General features: G+C 34.3%; 2 protein-coding genes across 2 annotated transcripts; both read left to right on the plus strand.

The window, feature by feature from the left end:
• The first annotated feature begins 10,325 nt into the window (after positions 1-10,325).
• LOC109681054 (olfactory receptor 4K1) lies at positions 10,326-11,261 on the plus strand. Its single transcript, XM_020155636.2, has one exon. It carries the CDS (start codon positions 10,326-10,328, stop codon positions 11,259-11,261), a length of 936 nt encoding a protein of 311 aa, XP_020011225.1.
• Positions 11,262-17,112: 5,851 nt separating this feature from the next.
• LOC109681043 (olfactory receptor 4K1-like) lies at positions 17,113-22,748 on the plus strand. The gene is given in 2 exon segments (XM_020155630.1): positions 17,113-17,122; positions 21,802-22,748. Coding segments are annotated over 2 exon segments (957 nt in total).
• Positions 22,749-26,992: the final 4,244 nt, after the last annotated feature.

Genomic DNA, 26,992 nt, shown 5'->3' on the forward strand with positions numbered 1-26,992 from the left:
ACTTATTTGGGTCCCTTTCCTTCTCATTTTAGTCAGACTTGACAGGGGCTTGTCAATCTTGTATATTTTTGCCAAGAACCAGCTTTTTGTTTTGCTGATTCTTTGTGTGTGTGTGTGTGTGTGTGTGTGTGTGTTTGGTCTCTATTTCATTAATTTCAGCCTTTATTTTTATTATTCCTCTCCTGCTTGTTTTGGGTTTTGCTTGTTCTTGTTTTTCTAGGAGTTTGAGATGTAACATTAGGTCATTTATTTGAGATCTTTTTGTTCTGTTAATATATGCTCTTATTGTATGGGAGGCTTTCCATGGGTCAGGGGTCCAGGATGTTGCAGAGTTTGATTCTGGTTGATGCTCTATCTTCTATTTATTGAAAGAGAAGAAAAGGGAGAAATGCCAGGAGGGTTTCTTCCTAGGGCAGACACACCCTGTTTGCTGTGCTACAATGAGATTTTCACAGCTGTTAAGTGTAATTATAGGCTGTTTTATGGGCTAGTCCTTGAATTTTATGTGCACGTAATGTGTTGGCTGTTATTATTTTGGCTTCAAGTAATCAGAATTACCCAAGTGTAACTCCCACATCTGGAGGTGGATTCTGGAGTCCCTATAGTAACATTTGTAAGTGCCTTTCTTCAATAAAGTAACAAGAGCAGATATATTGTAAAAAAAATTTACAAGTACTACACTTAATGAAGAATAACTTCTTTTCTTTGTTTCTTGACCAAAAAGATTGATTATTGCTCAGTATCAGTTCATTGTCTTTTTTACTTTTTGGTGGTGCATGGGGTTTGAATTCAGGCCCTTACACTTGTTAAGCAGGCACTTTATTACTTGAGCTATGCCTTCTTGATTTCAGTTGTTTTTCAGATAGGATCTTGTGTTTTTATGAAGGCCAGCCTTCAACTGCAATCCTCATACCTATGCATCCTGTGTAACTGGGATTTCAGTTGTGAGCCATTATGCCTTGCTTGTTTGCTGAGATGGGGTCATTCTAACATTTTGTCTGGGCTAGCCTTGAACCATGATCCTCCTGATCTCTAACTCCTGAGTACCTGGGATTGCAAACATAAACCATGTGGCTTTGGCCTCAATTCATTGTTTCTGGACATGAAATCCACTATTTGTGTCCTGGAGTTGGATCCTGATGATATCAATAGTAAGTTGTCACGAGAAGATGTTGGGTTGGTATCAGAGCAAAGGGCTTCTCTTCCTCCAGTGTGCTTCTTCTCTTTTTGTTCCCACAGTGCAGCTTCCTGAGGCTCATTTTCAGACTGCCTCATAGCATTTGCTATTCCAGTAAGTTTTCCTGTCAGTCTCAGCCTTTTCTTAAACTCAGCTAACCATCTGTGGACCAGAAGTGGCCCAGAACAACTCAGAGAACCTACAAGCATCCCTGTGGCACACTCTTTATTAGGAAAATTCAAGTGTATAACATGTACTCCTTAAAGTTTGCATAAATGTTTAATTATTTCAAATAGCAAAAATAAACTTAATAGAGGGGAAAGGTCTCTACAATAAAAACCATAAAACATTGTTGAAAGAAATGCAAGAAGACACAAAAGAGGGGAAATATCTTTTTGTTCATGGATTAAAGTATGATCACACTTACTATGCAAAAATACACACATTCAATGTAATCCCTGTCAAATTACCATTAACATACTTCACAGAAATAAAAAGATTAACAATTCTACAACTCATTTGTAAGAACAAAAAAAACTCCAAATAACAAAAGCAATATTGAACAACAAACAAAGAGGTCACATTATACTATCTGATTTAAAAATATACCACAAAGTGCAAAACAATATAGTACTGGCACAAATACAGACATATAGATTAATGGAACATAATAGATAGCCCAGAAGTGAACCCATGCATTATAGCCAACCGATTTCAACAAAGGTGTTAAGAACACATGCTGGAGAAAGAATAAACTTTTAAATAAATGGCTCAGGGAAAATTGGGTATCCCATGCAAAAGAATGAAACTGGACCTATATCTTTTACCAGCTAAAATACCAATTCAAATTGAAAGAAGACTTAAATGTATGAGCTGAAAATGTGCAACTACTAGAAGAAAATAAAGTGGAAATGCATAAGGGCAATGAAATGAGCAAGAATTCTTGGACAAGGCCACAAAATTATAGAAAATAAGAGCAAAAGTAGACAAACAAGATTTTATTAAATTAAACTTCCATACAGCAAAGAAACAATTGACAAGGTTCACAGACAACCTAGAGAATGGTATTTCTCCATCTAAAAACAGGCTTATATTCAGAATATATAAGGAACTCCCTAAACTCAGCAGCCAAAAAGCTTAAATAATTTGATTTAAAAATGGGCAATAAGTAGACCTAAATAGACACTTATCAAAAGAACAATTGGCCAATAGGTATATGAAAAGAATTCTCAGTATCTTTAATCATTAGGGAAACATAAATCAAAACCACAGTGAGACACCACCCCACTCCATAAGAATGACTTTTCTCAAAAAGACTGAAGATCACAAGCAATGGTGAGGATGTGGAGAAAAGGGAATCCTGGCACATTATTGTTGAGAATGTAAATTCTTACAGCATGTTACAGAAAATAGTACAGAGGTGTCTTAAAAAATAAGAATATAAAACCACATATGATCCAGAAATCCTACTAGTGGGTATAAACCCAAAGGAAATGAAGTCTATATGTTGAAGAAATATGGAGCTCCTGTGTTTACAGTAACTAAGTAATGGAAACAACCTAAAAGTCCAACCACTGATGAATGAATAAAGAAAATATGCACATCCACACAATGAAATATTTAACCTATAAAGAAAAACAATCCCATCCATTGTAAAAGTGTGGGTGGAACTGGAAATTGTTATATTAAGTGAAATAAGCCAGATACAGAAAGACAAGCACTGCACAGTTGTATTCACATGTGGAATATAAAAAAGTTGACCTCACAGCAGCTGAGAGTAGAATGGCTCTTCCAGAAGTTGCAGAGTGGAGGAGCTTGCAAAGGTTGACCAATGGGTATGAAGTTACAGTTCGGAAGGAAAAAGGAGTTCTGGTGGGCTATTGCACAGTAGGATGACTATAGATATCAATAATATACTGCATTTTAAAAAAGCTAGAAGAATGGCTTTTTAAAGTTTTTACCATAAAGAAATGACAAACATTTGAGGAGACAGATGTGTTAAACCTGATTTTAAAACTACATAATTTATAGGCATCAAAACACCACGTGAAAATCCATTAACCTTAATTTATGAGTTTTTTTGGTACTGGGGTTTAAACTCAAGGACTTGTGCTTACTAGCATTCTGCTGCTTGAGCCACACCACCAGCCCATTTTTTGCTATAGTAATTTTTTGGATAGGGTCTTTCAGTACTTTCCCTGGGTCACTGTCAATCTGTGATCCTCCTACATATGCCTCCCACATAGCTGGGATGACAGGTGAATACCAGCATGCCTGGCTTACTTGTTGAGATGGGTCTTGCTAACTTTCTCTCTGGGCTGGCCTCAAATTGTGATCCTGTTGATTTCCATCTCCTGAGTAGCTGGAATTACAGGTGTGCATCACCATGTTTGGCTAATTTTTATTTTTTTATTTAACAGTTAAAAATAAATTTAAGGAAAAAACTACTTTCCAATGCTAAAGTTATAAAATATTTCATGCATGTTTTCTTCTAAATTTATAAAATATTTCATACATGTTTTCTTCTACTCTCAAAATGTTTTATTTATTCTTTCATCCAACCAAAATTCATTTTCTGTCAAAACTGGTATAAAGATAGAAGTTCATCTTTTTCCACCAATTTCATTTATTTAATACTGTGTGTTTTCTTAAATTATCATATATTACTGTATTATTACAAAATATATTTGGTTCTTTTTCTGGATACTATTCTGTTTCATTTACATATAAATGTATGTATTTTTATGTATTTATACATAATATATATACATACAGATTTTGCCTATCATGTAGAGGATTCATATACATATAATATAGTATATATAACATACACAGTACATATATAGAGAAACAGACAGAAAGGCAGAACCAAAATATTTTTGGTAGGTAGATTCACTTCTTATTTTTTTCTCTTGAAAATACTTTTTACTTGTTCTAACTCATCCTTCCAATATCCTTTGTAGACTTCATTAATAATGATTTTTTGAAAGCAAAAATGATGAATTCTTACCAAATTAAGCAGAAAGTAACTATTAGAAGGATTTAGCATTATTCAGGCTGATGATAAGTTTGGAAAGGCAGTCTCCGGAGGCGAGCTCATCCATTAGAAGTCAGAGAGCATGGGACGCACCCCATGTTTGTGTGGTAGAAACAGTGATGACTGATATGGAGTCTCCCTGGAACCCCAGCATAGTGTCACCACTGTCATGATTTTTTGCATCCACCATTCTGTTGCCTCCTCTATCTGCCTGGGTCTTGGGGACAAATTCCTGGGGTGTCTTAGCTGCAGTGAAGGAGGCTTGGTGGACCAAACTTCCAGACTTACAGAGTGGGGAGCAAAAGGCCCAAAATGGGAAAAGTACTCAGAGTGTCTTCAATTACCAAACAGCTATCAACACAGCTGCAGCTATGGATAGATACAAGCATGCAGAGGTATACAAAATATCATTTTATCAGGATCTAAAAAATAACCCTGTTATTTTGTGAAAGAAGTTTTATTATGTTTATAAAATCTTTATAGTTGAATTTAAAAGTATTTGACTTGCATTTTTGGCATACTAGGGTTTATAATCTATTAAAAACATATGTCCTATGTTTTTCAGGTCTATTCAGTATTTTGATAATTTAAAATTTTTCATTCTTTAATATCTGTATGTTTATAATTGACTTTGTCCAAATACTTTACATTTTCTCTTTTATTTCTATTGTGAATGAAGTATTTTCCATTATTTTTTCTTTGAAATTTATAAACTCTTTATTTTAAAAGATCATTTCTAGATATTTTGAAGATCAGTTTTAATGTCAAGAGTTTGAGATAACAAAAGCATAGGGAATAAAATTATAAAGTAATATCTCCCAAATTTACCATTATGTACATTGCAAATGTCAGTGTTTTATCATTGTTGAATTAAGAATTTATACTCTTTAGATTTTGCCTTAATCTTGTAGATATTTTAAACTTTTATTTCTTAAATTTATTAACTTTTTGTTTATGAAATTTGATTATAATTATACAAGTCCTTAATTTTCACCCTAAGCATTCTACTTTTCTTGGTGGTACTGGGTTTGAACTCATAGCCTTGTGGTTTCTAGGCAAGTGCTCTGCCACTTGAGCCATACCCCTAGTCTTTGTTTGCTTTTGGTGTATTTTCTGACAAGGTCTCATCTCATGCTTTGTATGGCCTCAGCCGATGATGCTCCCGGCTCTTCCTCCCACATACCTGGGATTATCTGCACGTGTCACCATGGCCAACTTGTTCTTGAGCTAAGGTCTCACTGACTTTTATGCCTGGCTAATCTTGGGCCACAATCTTCCCATTTCCACCACCCACACAAGTGGGATTACAGGCATGAATCACCATGTCCTGCCTAACATTTTGCTTTTCAATCTTATATGTACATATAAAATAAAATTTGACAAATTTAGTCATTGAACATATTTTATCACTTTAAAATACTGTATTTCTTTACTCTCAAATTTATGGATACCTAGATTTTTTCCACCATTATTCTCTTTGAGTTGATGCTGCATATGTGCTATCATGCATATATAATTATGTGAATATTTTAGTTGAAGTATACATTCACACACATATATACACATACACTTAATGGTCTGCAATCTTATGATCTGTAATTTTATGCCTTAAAGATGACCACTCAAAGCACACATTAGAAACTTTGGAAAATTAGAAAATTTATTTTATAAAATATAGCTTAAATTGCTATTCATATATTTTGGAAGAGAAATAGAAGATTTGTACAGAGGAAGAAAAAAGAAAGCACCTTTAAATACTTGAAGAACCATCCTTCTGAAGTGAGGATAGATTTTTTTCTTTAAATTACAGATGATATAACCAGACAAGAAATTAAGCTGTCTTATGAAGTAGTTCTTTGTGTTGGAAGAAACTACCCCAAGACTTGTTAAACATTTATTGTGTGATTACTTATGAAGAGGTTGAAAAAAATTACTTTGCTGACTGAAAATCAGTTACAATCAAATAATCTTTCTTATTTATCATTTAGTTGGTTAAAAAAAACTTTTTCTTTTCTTTGGCATCCTGGAAAAATTATTTTGTAATATATAATTACTCCACTGCAAGATGACCTCATATCTCTAAAGGAAAGTTTCTTTTTAAATTTCTTTTATTCATATGTACATACAATGTTTGGGTCATTTCTCCCTTCTTCCCTCCCCCCCACCCTGCCCCGCTTTCCCTGCTCCCTCCCTCTTCCCCCCACCCCCTTGCTACCAAGCAGAAACTATTTTGCCCTTATCTCTAATTTTGTTGAAGAGAGAGTATAAGCAATAATAGGAAGGACCAAGGGTTTTTGCTAGTTGAGATAAGGATAGCTATACAGGGAGTTTACTCGCATTGCTTTCTAAAGGAAGGTTTTTTTACTTCCTCCAATGAAATCACTTTCCTGGAATGAGCATAGAAGGCTTTATATTGCATTGTTTTAGAATATTGTAATTACACAGTTGAGGGCAAAAGAAGCAGAGCTCTTACTACTTCAAGGCAGGACCTGAAATGCTGCTCTGCAAAGTTTAGTTCAGGGGCCAAGTTAAAAATGCATCAAGTCAAGATTATAATACAAATATTCTCATCATGAAAATATGACTCATAGCAGAAAGCGAGAATCTTGAAACAAACTGGAGAACACCAAATTTGAAGACAATAAGGAAGAAGTCAAAGACAAATTATTAAAAAGGTAAGCATTATACATGTATTGTGAACATATTATTGGACTAGGGAAGTAGTTCGTGAACTTTCTTCTATATGCAAAATCAGCAAGCAAGAGGGTAGTGGTTATCTCAGTAAACTGGGACTTCATCTGGTAGGAGATCTCCATTTTCCCTCTCTCTGTCTGTATGACTGCATTGGTTTGGAAGTAACTGAGAGTAACTGGATCAGAGTTCAGTAGACAAAGGGAAATACATTGCAACCATTATCTGTCCTTTCTCAGCCTCTTTCATGCTTTCTATTCAGAAACTATTTGGCCATTGGCTAAAAATTTATGTGTTGACTATCTAAATTTATTTTTAATGGACTGACTACACAAAGATCTGTAAGTCGATAAGGTTGCCTTTATGGCTTTTGCTCCTGGGCTTGTAGGAAATCAAGTATTATGCATTAAAGCCAAGAGAAATAATGCATGCTTATGGTTTTGGAGTTCTACTGACATATATTAGGGATATTAATGTAGCAACAATATTTATGTACCTAACTTGGTCTTGTATCAACAAATGGTGGAAATTCCCTTATGATGTATTTTGGGAACTTAAAATACTTCTCTCTGTAGAAATGAGGCAGTGTATGATTCATTGGCTGAGAAGCTTCTGGAGCTGTTCATAGTTCAAGGAATTCAGAGTGATATAATTTCTATGGTTTTCCATAGTACATCTGTCTTAGAATTTTACAGCTGAATGTAGCTTTAAAGATAGCCAGTTGTCTTTTAAGCTTATTCAGATATAGCAAGTGGAAAATGTTATTCATCTTTACTAGTGAGCACCTACACTAATTATTAAGAAGAAGATGAGCTGCAACCTTGAACCTGATTTATTCTACTTGAATTATGAAATAATGGGGAATTAGTGTGGAGAGAAACTTCTAGATGTGTCCTGTATTTTGAAAAATGTAGACTGATAAACATGATCACTTATTAAAATGTGTAGGAAATTTGGATATTTTCAAAATACCTTTTCCCAAAAATGATTTTTGAAAATGATATACTACTAATTTTAACCTGTAAAGATAACATTTTATACTCTTTCTCCTCTATCTCCATCTCCCCCTCTTCCTTCTTCTCTCTCTTTCTTCATCTCCATATTAATGACTGTTATTTTCCACTCTGCAATGTAATGAGTGAGATCACCATTTCACATTTTAGAACAGAAGCTGAGGATCAAGTCAAGGAACTGTTTTTTCCACTACAAAGCACAGAACCTGAGTCTGTCTCATTTCAGAGTCCATTACTCTTTTCTATCACACATATCACAATGTTTAGCTTTAATTGTTTGTTCAAAAACTTCTCCCAGGTTATTAAAAGAATTATTACTGTAAGTGTATAATCTACTAATTGTGTGAGATTAGAAAAGTTAGTAGTCTCAGTTTCTCTATGCCTCAGTTACCTCTGTTGTAAAATGTATATGTGAATGTCAGCTACTTTTCAGTGTTACTGAAAGATTAAGTGAATACCTGTACTATGCTTAGTAAAGTGCTTAAAACATAAAAAGTACTATAAAAGTGACTTTCGTTTATATTTTATAATACAAGTATGTACAAAATATTGTGTGATTCTTTTAAGTGTTAAATCCTATTATTAAATAAAACTTTGGAGCATTTTTCCTAAGATTGTAATCATTTACTATTACCAAGAAATATAAAACTATAGCAAGAGTAGTATGAAAATATAGCTCCATGTTCTTAACAACTACAATATGTGCATATTTGTAAATATCACAATGAAACCCCTTTGTACAATTAATATATTCTAACCAAATAAAAAGAATAATGCTGTGCTTACTATACCAAATGGTTGAGTTGACTTTTGGAATTTCCACAATACAAACTTTATACAGTGGATTGGATACTATAAACAGTTCTTTGTGGCATCAAATTTTACCTTTTAAAAATCGTAGTTGTGGCTGTTCGGGAATTTTTTGTCATAGAAATGGGAACATTCTTCTTTTCAATATTTATTTGCCTCATTCTCTTACTTGCCCATGAAAACAAATGACTTTATATTCCTGCAATGTCCCAAATCTTCCATATGAAAATGGGAATATCATCTCCACACGATGGATACTTATATATAGATCAGTTTGTGCCTTATTGGTTCATGCTGTTGTGTAACAATTTTCTAAATTCTTTTTAAAAGTTATATCATAACCAAATGCAAAGATGAAGGCCCCTTAAAGGTTAGAATTTAGTGTTTCAACATCCAGGTTAAAATTACTTAATGAAGGCTTATAAACAGTTTAAACATTTTTAATTAGTTTGCTATGGCTATTGATACAATTTCCTCTCTAAAATATCAAATATATATTATTTTAATTAAATATAAATAACTTTGTCCCAACAAACCACCGAAGAACATGGAATGCAGTTTCACTCAGTACAAAGCAAACAAGGATCTTTTGTATACTGCTGAGTACACAGAGCTGAGTCAAAATGTTTATCTCTTGAGAATCTATTATGTGTTTGAAATGTCCTACATATAGTGAGACATTTGCAAAATAACCATTTGTGAAAGGTATTGTAGATGTTGACAAAATCAAATGTGTCTGACGTATAGAAAAAGATAAAAGGTACAATCAGAAGAAACAGACTGAAATATGTCAGTGACCATTGGCTCATTCATAATTGATAGGTCTTTATGTGAAAAAGGTGAATTTTCATTAACTACTATAAACAGAATCAAAGGAAGTCTTCTTGCCCTTCAGAAAAACTTCCAGAATACTCTATTCACTCTTTTTTTCCCCATCACATAACAAATTGTTTATAGTAAGTGTGTTAAAAACTTGTGAAACACATTGTAATTTTCAGTTGGTCCACTTGGCCTTGCATTTAAGCCTGATTGCACCCACAATTTGCTCCTGGTCAACCATTCCTAGCTTCATTCTATGCTTCATAGCATTGCTGTTTCCTCCACCTGACCACTGGGCTCATGGTTCCTGAATACATCTTTCATATTTTTACATTTATATCTCTATTTCTGTTATTTCCCCTGTCTGAGATAGTCTCTCCTTTGTTTTTTTGGATATATATTTGAAACTTTAAAATATTTAAAATTTCAAACATTTTATTTGAGCTGAAATTTCCCCTCTCACTGGCATCTTTCATTTTAGTAATTTTTATGTATCACTGACTTAAAATCATTTCTGATTTTATATTATTTTGTTTTTTAACTTGTTTATCTTTCCTTAATTATAATAGGATTCATATCTATTTGTATTGCCCACCTTCCTCTAATGTTCCAAAAGCAACTATGGGTACTAAATAGTAATAAACTGATTTTCATGTATATTTCATTAAATTAAATAGACTCAATTGAAATCTTATATTTTCTTTTGTTTATGAAAGGCATGACATAATGCCAGTCATTGTGATATTTTCCTTTATTTAGGTAGCTGTTGATTAGAGACATGGCTCTCACTAATGGATCAATGGTATCTGAGTTTGTGCTTCTGGGACTCTCCAATTCTTGGGGACTTCAGCTTTTGCTTTTTGCCACCTTCTCTATGGTCTATGTGACATCAGTCTTAGGCAATGTGATGATTATTGTCATTATTTTCTCTGACTCCCATTTGGACTCTCCTATGTACTTCCTGCTCAGTAACCTTTCCTTCATTGATATCTGCCAGTCTAACTTTGCCACCCCCAAGATGCTTATAGACTTTTTTGTTGAGCACAAGACTATCTCCTTTGAGGGCTGCATGACCCAGATATTCCTTCTTCACAGTTTTGTTGGGAGTGAGATGCTGCTGCTTGTAGCTATGGGATATGACAGATTTATAGCAATATGTAAGCCCCTGCACTACAGTACAATTATGAGTCGGAAGCTATGTGTAATTTTTGTGTCTATTTCTTGGGCAGTGGGTATTCTTCATTCAGTGAGCCACTTGATTTTTACACTGGATCTACCATTCTGTGGTCCCAATGAGGTAGATAGCTTCTTTTGTGACCTTCCCTTAGTGATAAAGTTGGCTTGCATGGATACATACGGAATGGAAATTGTGACCCTGACTAACAGTGGCCTGATATCACTGGGCTGTTTTCTGGCTTTAATTATTTCCTATACCATCATTTTGATCACTGTCAGGAATCGGTCCTCCAGTGGGTTATCCAAGGCACTTTCTACATTAACTGCCCATATCACAGTGATGATTCTTTTCTTTGGGCCTTGCATTTATTTCTATATATGGCCTTTCAGCAGACTTTCTGTGGATAAGTTTCTTTCTGTCTTCTACACGATTGGGACACCCTTACTGAATCCTATCATCTACTCTCTGAGGAATGAAGATGTTAAAGAGGCCTCACGGAAGTTGAGAAAACATCATGCAAACTCTTGGAAAAGCTGAGGATCTATGTGAAAGCATAATGCTGGATTAGAGTGAGAGCCTCCTGGGGATGATAGCATCATGCTAATTATTGTTGTTAGTGATATAGGTTATTGAAATGACTTTCTGTCCTAAATGCAAGACAACTGCATAAAACCAGTTCCTGGTTCTATTTAAATACAATTTTAGATATAATTTTTGTGTAATTTTTTATATATCTGAAGTGCATATTGTGTTGAAAATATTTAGTTGCACTTTTTAAATATTCTATAAAGAATTTTGAGTTTCTTATGTGTATGAAATGTCAATCATGTTACTAAATTTGTGATTCTCTTCAATTGAGCACATATTTTTTAACTTGCAAACAGAATGTACAAATTGGAGTTCTGGTATCTTCACTCAATTTCCTCACACCATTACATCCATTCATATAGTGTAAAAATCATGTTTTACAACATTGGTGCACATTTGTTACCTTACCTTTTCATTGTATATTGAAATGTGTTGGCTATTTATAGTTTAGTTCTTATATATTTTGTTATTGATAATATCCTTTATGTGCTACTTTGTTCATGTGCAGTTTTTATATATTTTTGGATTATTTGATACATTTTTCCACTTATAAAACTTATTCTGAATATTTGTTGTCATCAGCCACATAAATATTTATTTTCCATTTCTACTTATTTTTAAGGCAGGATAACTTGCTTATAATGAATTCTACATTACTCACAAAAAGTTACAAGTATCTTTACAATTGCTCACAAATATAGCAATGTTTAAATACTTAAATTCAAAGATATTAAATATTTAATCACTATTTAAATATTAAATGTTTAAATACTTAAATTCAAAGAGAAAGTTAATATGATATATGGCTTAAACTTATAAATGCCTGAAGTGACACTAATTATTTGCAATTGAGAACCAAAACAATTATTTTATGTTTTTTGTGAAAATGGAAAAAAGTAAGCTTTATGTGCAGGTAATAACAAAGATGAAAAGCATCTATCAAATATTGCTTCATTTACTGGCCAATTTTTTTAAGTACCTCCCTGAGATTTACATTACAGTCTGTGATTATCATCTCTCCAGATTCAGTATTTTAACATTTTACTTCCCAGGATGTAAGGCATCTATGTGCATAGATACTAACTGTGTGTGCTATGGCTTAGGACAGCAGAACTGTGAATATGGACACACAGCCTCGCTAAGCCATCATATCAGGTGGATTTTGTTTTTTGTAATTTTAGAACTTTGGCCAACTTCAATTGCACAATGCCAAATATGGTGATGTTCTTTTAAAACCTGACTTTCTGTTATATTTTATACAGACTGAAAACACTTTGTATGTGCAATAAACATGAAAGTAGTCATGATATTGTTGGTAGTATATATATTTTTTCTTCTTCTTCTGGTTAATGTGGAACACTTCACCTTCTTTTCCTTAGTACAGAGGCCCCCTTATCTATGTATTGATCACATTGGTTATGGCTAATCACAGTTCAAAAATAAAAATAAAAAAAGTTTCTGTGGGCACCTTATTCCGCTCAGATGATGGGAAAAACTCTTGCTCAAGCCTGTCTTATCATTGCTAGTATTTAATTCATTCTGTGATCTGCTGAGCATTTCCTTGCCCTTAACTTTGTGAATATCTGTTTCCCAAAATGCAAGCTAAAAGTTGTGGTAATCCTCACAAGCCAAAAAAGGACATTAATGTGCTTAAGTGATAAAGTGAAAATTGTAGATTTGTTGAAAGGAGCATGTGTTTAACAGAAGTTGGGTGGTGTTATGGCAAAAATTAATTAAGCATCCACAATACTCACAAAAGAGAGTGTGAAATAAACTGGGCACCAGTGGCTCATTCTTATAATCTTAGCTACTCAGGAGGCAGAGATCAGGAGGACCATCGTTCAAAGCCAGCCTGGGCAAACAGTTCACAAGGCCCTATCTCAAAAAAAACCAGCAAAAAAAGGGCTGGTGGAGTGGCTTAAGAGTTTTTTACTATATAATTTATATACAGTTATATTAATAAGAATATGTCAATATAATACATATTACTATTATATAAGATATAAATATAGCATTGATATATAAATTATATAACAAATACTATGAATTAAATCTATACTATTGTATACATTTAATACAATTTAAATACTATTAAAATATTTACATAATTATATAATAAATGCAATATATAACATATTGATATATAATAATATTATTTAGACACCTACTGTTATAAGTAAAAGATACATTTTTAGGGGGAACCATAAAGCACAACTAAATAAGGAAACAAAAAACAAAGATAACTAATAACTTGAAACTAGAGACAAAAATGCAACTACAATTTCTTAAGAAAGATGCAATCTACCCAAATGGAACAAAAAACAGCAAACAGATGAGACAAAGCACAAAACTCAAGAAGGCAGATTTACAACCAAATACACTAAATATTAGACTAAATGGTAAAAACACCACTTAAAAAGCGGGGATTATTGTACTGAATGAAAAAAGCAAGCCTCCTGTGCTCAAAATATAAGAATCTAGATGTTCATAGGGAAAAGGATGGGGAAAATATATTTGATGCATTAATGTACCATACTGTTTATAAATAGGTCAATTTAAATAAATTGTGACAGATTGCTTATTTATGACTGGAACTTGTACCTTATGGATAACATTGTTTAAATGAATAAATTTTTATAAAGAAATTGGAAAAATAAGATATATTCATGTGGTTTAAGTGATTGAAATTTCATATTTTGATGCACTAGCTATAGTTACCAAACTAATAACAAGATGAGTGACAAATAATTCAGGGCAAAGAACCACTTTTAGAAATGAGGCAAAATAGATAGATGAGGAAACAAGGAGATTATATTATTTTAATAAATATTTAAAGGGCTGGACTCAGAAATTGGAGCAAGGAAGTAAAAGCTGGAGAGCCAGAGCAGCTAGGCCCCTCCTATCATCTGTCTGGAAAATGGAAGTCCTAAAGCTCACCTATTGTCCCTGAGTTTTGGGTAGGTCTAGGTAACATCTTCATATTTTATAATAATAAACAGAACCCATGTTGGGCACTCAGAACCTTTATCTAATGGTTAGGGCTGCTAGATTTCTGGTGACCTGGATTCTCCAATCCCAGGAGAGTATAAGACCACAGATATTGAACAACCATTTTGATTCTTTGTTCCTATTTCAAGAGTGAGGAACAGGAAATTTTTTTTCCGTTTTCTCCCCACCTTCCCCCAAACCTTGCCCATATTTTATCATGATATACTAAAATAAGTCCTTGCTAAAACATCCACCTTATGGGGACTCCTTGTTGTGAGATTCCTTGAGTTGCTTTTCAATGTTTGTGGATCTCAAGGACTTGTGGTTTTTGCATGAAAATTGAGAAGCTGTGGGAGCCTGCTCATCTGTACTCCAGTGACAGAAAGATGTTGTAAGCCTTACAAAGGAAATTGACTTTGCTGAAAGGATAATGGGAAGCATGCACTCTGCACTCTGTTTGATTACAGAAAATTGATTAGAAACAGGAAGGCACAAAATCAAAGAAATGAGCTAGAAATGTATTGAATCAGTTGAGTGTGAGATGCTGGCGGAATAGTTGAGGATGACTGCAAGAGAGAGAGAACTGAACAGATTTAGACATATTTAACATTTGTATAGATAATGCCTATTCATTGCATGCATTTAAGCTGTAGAAGAATCCAGATTGAGTCTCAGATTTTTCATTGGGATAACTAGCAAAATGATATATAACTCCAAGGGTTCTTTCATGCAAATTTTGAGCAAACTGCTGAAACTCGAGCTTGAAATAGAGAAGAAAAAACAATTTAAAGTTCAATGAATATTATGAAGGGAGCAAACAATATTGTGAAATTTGTCATCAGTGGGGTGGAGTCTGTGATCAGAAGACATCCAAATTCTTGTGTCCCACGGAAAGAATCCATGGCAGGACACGTGGGTGTAAATGGAGTTTATTAAAAGTTAGGGACGGGAAATACAAAAGGGAGCATGCTGGGACCCAGGTGGAATCTGGAGGCAGAGAGAGTGTAAAAATTAGGAATGGAGAGAGAAGGTCCTCAGAAAAAGAAACTTTCTTCTCTGGAAAAATCTTAAACCTACTACCTGAAAAATGAAGGGAGAGCATGTGAAAAATGAGAGGAAAAAATACTCAGTAGAGGAAAGAGAAAGTGAATCTCACTGGAGAGGGGACAGTGTATTCAGAGAAATGAAAGACAGAAACTCTTCACTGAGCAAAGAGTGAACAAACAAATCTTAAGGGTAATACATAAAGTGCAGAGGCAAGGGCCTGGCACAGAGATTGGGATCCTATCTAAGAGCAATGGGACTATATTCATCACATTGAGTTCTTTGATTTGTACTGATTTATTTTACTTTTAAGAAATCACTCTGGAGAAATTGGTTGCAAAAAGTCAATGGCAAAAGATTAGATATCCTTAGAAGACCTTTGCAACATTTCAGGAGAATCACAGTGAAACTGGAATGTGATACACAGGAAATGTTTTAGAGAATGACGCATCAGGATTGAAGGGAAAGAGCAAGGTTTCTGGCTGAAACCTCTGGGATAGTAGGAATGCCATTATCTTGGGTAGGGCAGACTGAAAAGGAAAGGTTTGGAAACAGAATGGAAATGTCTTTGAAACATTAAAGAGAAGACATTACGAAGGAAGTTAGCCTGTCAGTCTGAAAGTCCTCTATGAGGCACATCAAATTTCCTGGGCATTCATACTATGGCTCTATATTTGCAATTTATTTGTCACCTGTTCTTCTCTGCAGTTCTTCTATAGCTCTAGTGATCTATCTTCCCACAATAGACTAAAAGATGCTATGTGTATATTAACATCTAAGCTGTGTATTGACTTAGGCCAACCAAGTTTTCTTTCTGACTGGCATAGGGACAAACAGTGAGCAGGGACAATTAGATGAGTGGATTTTAAGGAGTAGAATATTATGTTTATGGCATTAGAAAACTTTTTGTTTGTTGGTAGAACTGGAGGTTGAACTCAAGCCTTCATGCTGAAACACTCTATCACTTGAGTCATGCCTCCAGTCTGTTTAGCTTTGGTTATTTTGGAGATGGGTTCTTGTAATCCATTTGTCTGGGCTGGACTTGAGTCATGATCCTCCTGATCTCAGCCTCCCAAGTAGCTAGGATTACAGGCTTGAGCCACCAACCCTAACTGAAAATTTTATTATAAATGTTTCCATAGAAAGGAAGAAGAAAAGATTACAGAAAATAAAATTTTATTCTTCTTAGACCCACAGATCAGATTCTTCTGATAAGATTTCCTTCAGTCTCTGGATATGTTGGCTGATGCTTATAGGCATGGTCACTTTAGGCAGGGAACAGAGGAAAGCAGGGAGGCAGATTATTAAATGAGGGTCAATGTATACCTGTGTTGAGCTTCTGAGTCACTGGGTTTCCCTAGAGATATATGCCCATGAGTTCCAAATTCTCACCATTTTTGTTTTAGAAAAAACAACCCAAATCATACAAGAGCAAATGTACCTGTTACCTTCAGAGAGTAAAAGGAATTATGGGACTAGGGTCAAGGTAATCTGGGCTCTTGAGTATGAGAACTTTGGGTTTGTATATGAGAGTCCAGATATCAAACTATGTGTGATTATTGTCACTACTAGCACAAATAATTGAGGCAGTTAGGTAAAGATGAGCCTGGTTATATATAGTTTGGAAAGGATAGAGATTACAACAGAAGATAGAATGGGACATATGTTATTTCAATGATTAGGTAGATTTCCTCAGATACAGGTTTTCAGTAAGTTTTTAGTGATCAACATATAGTGATTTATCTTCTACTTTTCAGTAGAGGATAACATGGTAACAGGTAAGATGATAACATTTCCTCTTATATAGTATTGCCAAGATAAATGAAATCAGTGCATGAATTATTTAGTGCAGTTTTTTGCATGAAGTTCTTTAAGAAAATAATGCTGTTATAATTTTGGTTATTAGAGGCTCTTTCCTTCCAAAATTTTACAAATACAGAATGCTGTAGTTTAATTTCTTTTTTGCTCATTGAGGATCTTGTCTAGCTTCTGTTTTTTTGTACTTTCTTTCATCAGTTGCACATGTTTTTATGTATTATTGGTCACATTTCATTACAAAGCAACTAGGTCAACTCCTTCATACCTAAAAGCTTCCATCTTGTTTAATTAATTATCTAAATAAGAAGGTAATTTCCTCCTCTAAATATGGTTATTCTTGTTAGCAAACAATCTTCCCTATCTTGTATTGAACCTTTTCATATCTGACATCTCTATCATTGTCACCAAATTTTGTTATTTTTAAATTAAGCTGAACCACCAGGAATCTGACCCAAAAGAGTAGTTTCTGTAATTTGACTGCTTTCCTTTTAAATTATACCTACTGCTTTCTACTTGACTTCAATGTTTTTGTTGAATCTTCCAGGTTAGCAAAGTTAATTTCTGAGTCTCTACAAAAGTACTACATGTGGTTTTCTTGTTTCTTCTTTAAATGGAACACTGTTTTCACATTGTTTTATCTCTAGCTTAGGTAGAGACTTGTAATTGCTTCTGAAGCAATTGATGAAGGAAGGATTACCATTGGGATACCCTGATGTCCAAAAACAGGCACTATTTAAATCTCTCTGTAGGTCACAGATACCTGTGTCAATATAATTCCAGCTCCAACTTGCTTCACTTTTTTCTTTTCTAGGTTAGCGCAAAAGACCTCTAAAGACAAGAAATAACTACAGGTAAACACAAAGAAAACTGTACAGAGTCCTACATGGCTTCTTTCCAGGACTTTCCTTTTGGCCAGATTTATTTTCTATTATTTTAATAAATTATAAATTATAATAAATTATAAATTATAACATTTATTATAAAAACGTTATAGGTTTAATATTAAAAATTCTCATACTTCACTTTAATGTTTTTACTTTTAATTTTCTTACAACCAGATATTTTTACATTCAGATTGGCTTTGCCTATAATAAAGTAATGCTTTATTGTATAATTTTCAATTAGAGTTGTTTTCTAACATGACTAATATTTACCTCTTTCTAGTTTATACAGCTTTTTCAACAGTATGACATCAAAATAATGAATAAAAATTTCATTGATTTGTGATGAATTTCATGAAGATGTGAATCCTTTCTGCTTTGGTTATCTTCTCTTCACTTTTTATCACTTTTAAAGTGTAATTAATTGTACAAAGTAATGAGCTTCTGTGTGGCATTTTCATGTTCTGTCTCCTCTACCCTCTGCAGTCAAAAAAAAGACTTTCAAGTCCTTTCATTTTGAATCTAGATTCTGCCTATGAGAGAAAGCATGCAGTATTTGACTTTCTCAGTCTGACTTGTTTTTCTTTACCTGATCATCTCCAGTTCCATCCATTTTCTTGCAAACAACATAATATTCTTCTTTATGGCTGAATAAAATTCCAGTGTATTTATAGTCCACATCATCTATATCCATTTCTCAATTGATAGGTACTGAAGTTGACTCCATAACTTGGCTATTGTGAATAGTGTCATAATAAACATGAGTGTGCAGGTATCTTTATAATAAGCTGACTGATTCTTTTGGATATGTACCCAGAAGTGGTGTAGCTGGTCATACTGTAGTTAATATTGTTAATTTTTTTCAAGAACTGCAATATTATTTCCAGGACTAATTTACATTCATCTTTTTATCTACAAAATACTTTGCACATAATCATATTTGCTGCTCAGTAAGTTGGAATGGATGAACGAATGATTGAATATTATCACAAAGTAAGAAGTGAAGCTAGGAGTTAAACTCAGATATTCACATCTCAAATTGTATACCCATGAATGGCATTCTGCCAATTCTTACTCTGTTTCTCCATGATGGCTGATTCCGCAACTGTGAATAAGAAATATGATTATTGTTTAACATATGGAAAAATCCTTTTAGAATGGGTTTAGAAAAACCCAGCCTATACTTGTAAAACTAAAATAAATAAAATCAATTAAAGTAAATTTACACAAGGAAAAACAGTTTTAGATTGGAAAACTTTGGTTTACTATATTTATCATTTTGCAAACTATTGTCAAGTCTTACACAAGCATAGGTAACATATGGGAAGATGTTTTAGATGGTACACAACACTATGAGGCAATACCTTAAACTTAATTAAAAAGTTTTTGTACTTTTAATGGTCACAATGCTTGAAAGCCATGCCAGAATGAGTAATCAATCACTATCCATTAAGTGTAATTGTAGACATAAAAGGAGCTCTTAGCTTCTGAGATCTGCTTGTAAATTTCCTTTCAAAAATCATGTCCTACAACCCACAGGTTGTTTCACCTTAAGTTTGAATGATTAAAGTAACACCATGCACTAACATGAAAAATATGAAGCTGTTTTGAAATCCTGTCTATACGTACATACACATTACATATGTTTGGAAATGCAGAATGCAAAGCAACTTTATGTTCATATGTCATTCTAGAAAATAAAAAGATTAGTTTTGCATGTATGTCTTCATTTTAAAGCTGAAAGTGTAATCCCCTGAAATTTGAATGTATTCAGGCCTCTGTGGTAAGATATTGTCCACAAAGGACAGCTTCCCCGTGTCAAGTCTGTAAAAGGTTAAAAGCGTATTTTGATACAATTAATTTCTAATGAACTTGCCAGAATTATGTGGTGTTTCCCAGGTTATTGAATGTGCTTGCTTTTCCTGTATCTGTAGTGGGCTCCTCCTCATCAGTCATTCCAACATATGACCGCCCAGCAAGGTGCTCTCTGAGCACAAGAAAATATTTTTATTTTTTATGTCTATCATTCTTTTGTCTCCAGAGTTTCTTTTAATTTTTTTGCGGTTTAACTTGGGGCCTTATGCTGACAGCTCAGTGCTCTACCACATGAGCTATACCTCCAGACCTTTTTTTTCAGTCACTTTTCAGATAGTCTTTCGCTTTTCCCCAGCTTGGCAATGGGCTGCCATCCTCCTTCTTATGCCTTCTGTGTAGTTGGGATTACAGACACGTAACACTTCACCCAGCTTATTTGTTGAGATGGGGGTCTCATTAACTTTTTCCCAGGCAGGCCTCAAACTGCAATCTTCTTGATTTCTACTTGCTGAGTAGCTAAGGTTTCAGGCATAGGCCACCATGCCAACCCCTGTCTCCAGAGTTTATGCAAGTACATGGTACAGAAAAGGCAATCTCTATATACTTGATGAAGGAATTAAGTATACCATTGTTGCTACTCAATAGGCTTTAAAAAACACTTTTTTTATTGTGATAAAACTATACTATGGGAAGAAAAGTTTGTAAAATCATCACAAATGTATTTCAATTACAAATTTATTTGTCAAATATATCATACAAAATTTCTTTTAATTCCATCTCTGAAGAACAATGTGAAATTCAACTTCTGAAAAAGGGAAATCATATATTCTGTATATCATATATTTGCATATTCTGCAAAAGGGAATATACATTTATGACAACAGAGATAGCTATACACGCATCTTTATTGTGGTGCTTTTTACAATAATCAGTCATGGAATCAGCCTAGAAGATCATCAACAAATGAATGGATAAAGAAAATGTAGCATATATACACAATGAAGTATTACTCAGCCATAACAAGAATGAAATAATTTCATTCCAGGAAAGTGGGTAGAACTGGAGATCATCATGTTAGGTGAAAAAAACCTCAGATTCAGAAAAACAAACATTGCATTTTTTTAAAGACAGAAAACAGAAGGGGGATGATTAGGGAAGAAGAAGGGGGCCAGTGGGAGGTGGAATGGGGGGCTATGATCAAAGCACCTTATAAACATGTATGAAAATGTCCTAATGATGTCCAGCATTTTATATGGTCAATATACACTAATAGAAAAGAATACATGCTTTTAAGATTCTAAGAAGATATTTATTTCACTACTAAATCATTTAAGTCACTGCTATAAATTTCAAATTATCTCAAAAGTAAGTAAATAAATCGCAGTAGTTTAACTTGTCACAAATTAATTTCTGCCTATTCTTATTACTGCAGATATCTCAAATACATGACCCATTCTACTGTTTTCTCAGATATTTTTTCCAAAATAAGTAGGCTGATTTTCATCTCCTAACGCTTGACCTAAATTTTTCTTTCCAAGATTCCATGGAAGGCTCAAGACTAATTTTCAACTCTTCATGATCTAAATGTGTAAGTCCAGCATGCATGATCTTTCACACTTCTATGAAAATGTGTAAGAACACATTGAAAAATGCTGCTGTCTCTCAACTTTCTTCCTTTCCATGTAGACTTATTTGGTAGGTAGAATAGATCATCTACCTATCTATCTATCCATCTATCTGTCACCTATCAAGTTAATCAGTAAATATAAAAATAAAAAACTAATTTGTGGAAAATATTGATTCCTAACAATAATGTGGATGCTCATTTGTCTCTTAGCATCACAATACTATTTTTTATATTTGTTAGAATCAAAGCATCTATTTCACTTTCAAAATTGTAAAAGTCTTATCTTTATTCATATCAATTATTTTTCTTCTTCTAGATAACTTAGACAGCCAAGATTTGGTTGATGGATGGAATAATAAGTCAGTGATTAGTGAATTCATTTTAATCGGCCTATCTAGCTCTCAGGAAATCCAACTCTTCCTCTGCTTTATCTTCTTTGTTTTTTATGGAGCTGCAGTATTGGGGAACGTCCTTATTCTCACAGTAACTATAGACTCTGGCTTCCATTCTGCATTGTGCTGTTTTCTTAGCAATCTCTCCTTCATTGATGTGTGTCAGGCTACATTTGCCATTCCCAAGATGACTGCAGACTATTTCAATGAACCCAAGACCATCACTTTCCAGGGAAGCATGTCACAAATATTTTCCTTGCATATTTTTGGGGATACTGAGATGGTGCTTCTTGTTGCTGTGGCTTATAATAAACACATTGCTATGTGCAAACCTCTGCACTATATGACCACCATGAGCTGAAGGGTCTGCACTGTTCTAGTGGGGATCTCCTGGGCCACTGGCATCCTATGCTCAGCTTGCCACCTCGCATTCACAGTTGATCTGTCTTTCTGTGGACCCAACAAGGTTGACAATTTCTTTTGTGACCTTCCTCAAGTGATTAAGCTTGCTTGCATAGGCACCTATATTTTGGAAATTCTGGTTCTCATCAACAGAGGTCTACTCTCACTCATCTGTTTTCTCCTTTTGCTCATTTCTTACACTATCATCCTTACTACTGTCCATTTCCAAGCATCTGGCAGGATGTCCAAGGCACTGTCTACCCTGTCAGCTCACATTACTGTGGTGTTTCTCTTCTTTGTTCCACTAATCTTCATATATATATATATATATATAAAACCCTTTGAAAGCTTTCCAATTGTTAAATTTATCTCTGTGCTTTTCAGTATCTTCACTCCTCTTCTTAATTCCATGATTTACACTCTGAAGAATAAAGATGTAAAGGAAGCCATGAAAAAGCTAAGGAGCTGACATGTTGATTCCAAATAGGCTTTCTAGACAACTTTGAGGAAATAAATACAAAAATCCTACTTCTTGGTCTTGGTAATTCACACATATGGCTGTTAGTATTGTGTTTCTAAAACAATTAGTCTTTTCCTACTAGAGGGCCTAAATATGGGATCTGAGTTGGAAAATGCACTGCAGAATCATTTTTAAAATTTTATTTTTGAACTACCATGAATTAATAATACAAGATTTCATTGTGATAATTCCATACATGTTATGCAGTGTACTTTGAAGAAGCTCACTCCAAAGTCTTTTATGTTACTTGTTTATATATTTAATGTGTCACCTTGTCTTTCCTGTTATCTTCTGCAACTACATATATTAAAACTCCTTTGTCGTTTTTACCTTTTTACTTAAAACTGCCCTCTAGCATTTTAAGATCAGCTTCATATTAAAGAAGAGTGGGTAATACATCTGAATTAATTTGGGAAACATAGAGAGGATTTAAACATTACTTGGGTTAAAATCAGAATATGCTTTGACATGACAGGATGTAGCTCAAAAGATGTTCTTCTGCCATAGCTTCATTCCCACAAAGAAGTACAAAAATTCCACACTAATGTTTGTAAGACCTGTCTTTTATTTATTCTTTGTGCTAAATTTGAAATACAAAGAATACTATAGTATTAATTACAGAGTTTTGTTGCTCTAGCTTTGAAATAAATAACATATCAATAAATATAACCAAATGTGTAGTGTAAATTGCAAGATTACTCATATACTCTCTGGGAGAGACATAAAGCATTTGTTTAGAAACTCACTGATAATAATTCAGTTGAAAATGACTGTGGTATATTTGAATATCTAGTGATTTTGTTTAGTTGATTTTACTTCAGAGTACAAATTTCACAGAGAAAACAGTTTTTAGAAAATATATTGCATACTTCTCTTTACCTTGAACTTCAATTGAAATTTTGAAAGTGTTCCACCAAATAGTGGAGAGAATAAGAGAAGGAAGGTGACACATGTTTGACTCAATACTGTATCAGGCACAAAACCTGGCACTGTCATTTCTGCATGACTTAATTCAAGTCAGGGGACTTTATTCTGTTTGTGTTATCTTTCAATTAATATTTGTAGTTTTTGAACCAGGATATGAGTGTGTGTTTTGTTTTTATCTCTTAAAATGATTTTAAGTCTCTAAGACAAGCACTATTCTATCTCTGAATATATTTGTCAGTATAGAAAGAATTTAATGCAAGTGCATGCAATAAGTGCTATGGCATCCAAAACAATGAATTTCAGGTAAGTTCTATTATTGTTTTGTATAGATTAGGTATTTGGAGTGATGAAAACTGAAACTGGTAGAAAATTAGATTGTCTGTCTCTAAGTCTCAGTTTGTGAGGATTATTGTACTCTGGCAATATGATCTTTTTTATATTTTGTGTGATATTACATGAATGGATGTTATTTAATAAACTAATGTTGATTAAAATGCACTAATGAATATTCTGATGATGATAAATGCAAGGCAGTAAATGCAGAGGCAGAAGTCATGATCTCCTGTTCCATAAAAGTTTTCAAATTCATCAAGATAATGCTAAAACGTTCATTCACAAGAAATAAAGGCAGGTAAAGTGTATAGGACATATTCAAGCACATATGTTTAATTAACAGTCTAATGTGGTAATGTTCAATTTTGTTCAATTCAAAGCAATCCGATGAATTTCATCACATTTTTACTTAATTTATGCTGAATATTGTAAACACTAAGGGAGGTTAAGGAATATATCTGGCCTTGTGAAAACAACGGTATAGTAATGAAGTAGGGAATCACAGGAGTGTTGAATGAAAACTGATTAATATATATAAGGGATATAGAACAGTATGACCAGAAAAGACATTTAGTTGGTGAACCATCAAAAAAATCACACAATTGATATTAACCTAATGGATTGCCCAGTTTATGTTTAACACTACAGATTCAGTGACCCTGAAACCCCAACTTGTTGATAATTCCATGAATCTTGAACTAATTTATCAAATTTGTTCATTTGTTGAAAATATAATAATCTACAAATCAAGAAGTCACAACATTGTTATAGGAATAGAATTCAAATGATCAGTTAATGGCTTTGGTAAATCTGTATCATAATGAAATTTTTTGGTTATTTGGTTAACACGTGCAAGGTCATTGAATTCTGTGCAGAGCAATGTTAGAATGGGAGCTTTTTTGTCTCAGCTGAGTCCCTCTTATTGACAAATCCATGGCTGTATATAATCTTCCTTAGCTGTTTCCACAAATCTAACCTGGTTAAAATCAGGACACATTGGCCTATAAATATTGTAATGGAAAGCTGACATTGTTTTTCTATCCATATGTATACTTTTAAAACTTAGCTTTCAAATGACAGCCTTATTTCATTACCTATTTACTTCAAAAGTTTTGTGGGTCACATATCATAAAAAGAAAATTCGAAGAAAGTATATATAAATGGTACACAAAATTAGAAAAATATATTCCAGCTAATAGATGCTAAGAATGTAAATTAAAACAAATGACAAGTATCATTTGTCTTACAGTTTGATAAAGAACAAAGCAAAAGGACAATATGAGATAACACTAAAAATTTGGAAACAAATGGAGGCTGTAATTTTCTAAAAATTGTTGGATGGTGTTTTGAAAGCAATTTGCTATATTTATCAAAATATGCCAATATTCATGAGCTAATAATTTTATTTCAGCAGTCAATCTTGAGTAATTTATTTTTTAGTTTTGTAACACAAAATTAAAGTCTTATTTGTGTTGGATATCATGGGTTCAAAAAGATGTTGTTGGGTCTGGAGACCTCAGGCAGATGAGTGAGTATCCCATCCCCCTGTGGAGAGCACTATGATTTCTGCATTCTGAGAAGTTAGAGATCTGCATTCTGCACCATGAGAAGGAGTTGTAAATCTGCATTTCTGCATCCTGAAAAGGAAATACAGGGTCTCATAGATCTGCCACAGGGTTGATGAACAAAAAGTTCTGAAGATTGAGTCCCCTCCCCCCAATAAGGGGGAACAAACCAGTTCATCTAAGAAAGCCCATGAATCCACAGACAATGAAAAGAACCCACTTAACCCAGAGTTAAAACGTCCATAAAAATCCCAGCCTTCACCTGAGCAGAGAGCTACCATTTGCCAGGCTCCATTGTACTGCTGTAGCTGTAGCCTTTCCTCTCTTTCTAATAAATCCTACTTCATATACCAGCTTTGGTTCAATCAACTGCCTCACGAGCCAGTTCTCTGGCCTGTGAGGGCAAAGAGCCTCAACACCGGCCTGCAATGCTTCAAATCAGCATGTAATATTTTGGCAACTGCATGAAGGGATATCTCTCTTGGACCAAGGTTGGTATGACTTGAGCGCCAAATCAGCAGGGGCATGCCTAAGGTATGACTGTGAATGTCTATGGCCCTGCTGGATGCTCCTGCTGGGGGAATACCCCTGATGAGGACTAGCCAAAAGCAGACTTCCTTGCACTACTTGCCCTGTCTGTCTCTGCTCCTGTCTTCGTGAGGGACTTTATTGTCATGGTATCAAACCAACAGCTTATAACCAACTTTGGTCTCATGCTGATTCAGGCTCTGGGGGTGCTCTTGCTCTTTCCCTGCAGGCCAAGACTGAGCCTGGGGTTTATTCTGGTTCACCTCGTGCTACATTGGAGGAGACCTGATTGATTTTGGTACCTGATGATTTTTCATATTTTCCCACCTGTCAAATACCCTTTCTGCAGGAGGCAGTCACCTGAGAGTGGAGATCTTGTGTGGTTGACAGTATTCCAGTACCACTTAGTGAGAGTGACCTGGAAGCACACTTAATCATTAATCCCTCCAGACTCTGCCTTCCCCTGTCTTACCTAAGATGTCAGGTCAACCCTTTTGTCCCCACTAGAAGCAGCAGACATACTTTTACTCACATGCTTCCTCCCTCATCCCACCACCTTGTCCTTCATTTCTGTCTTCCTTCCCCTCTCTGTGATTACTGGGAACCTGGCGTCCAATGGAAAACTCATACCATGGTACCCTATGATTTTCTTAAGTTACTACCACACCTTTTGTCATGCCCCTCAGTCCATAGTAACTTTAAATCAGCTGCTGGGTGCTGGCAGAGATGAAGGATCCCCAAGGAAAACTGTGGCCAGGCTACACACATGCCCTAACTCCACCCCCACAAGGGGTACCAGCCCCCAGGCACAATAGTAACACCTTCCATAACTAAGCCAAT

The sequence above is a fragment of the Castor canadensis genome, chromosome 3 (assembly GCF_047511655.1).
Source record: "Castor canadensis chromosome 3, mCasCan1.hap1v2, whole genome shotgun sequence".
In the NCBI taxonomy this organism is placed as follows: Eukaryota; Metazoa; Chordata; class Mammalia; order Rodentia; family Castoridae; genus Castor; species Castor canadensis.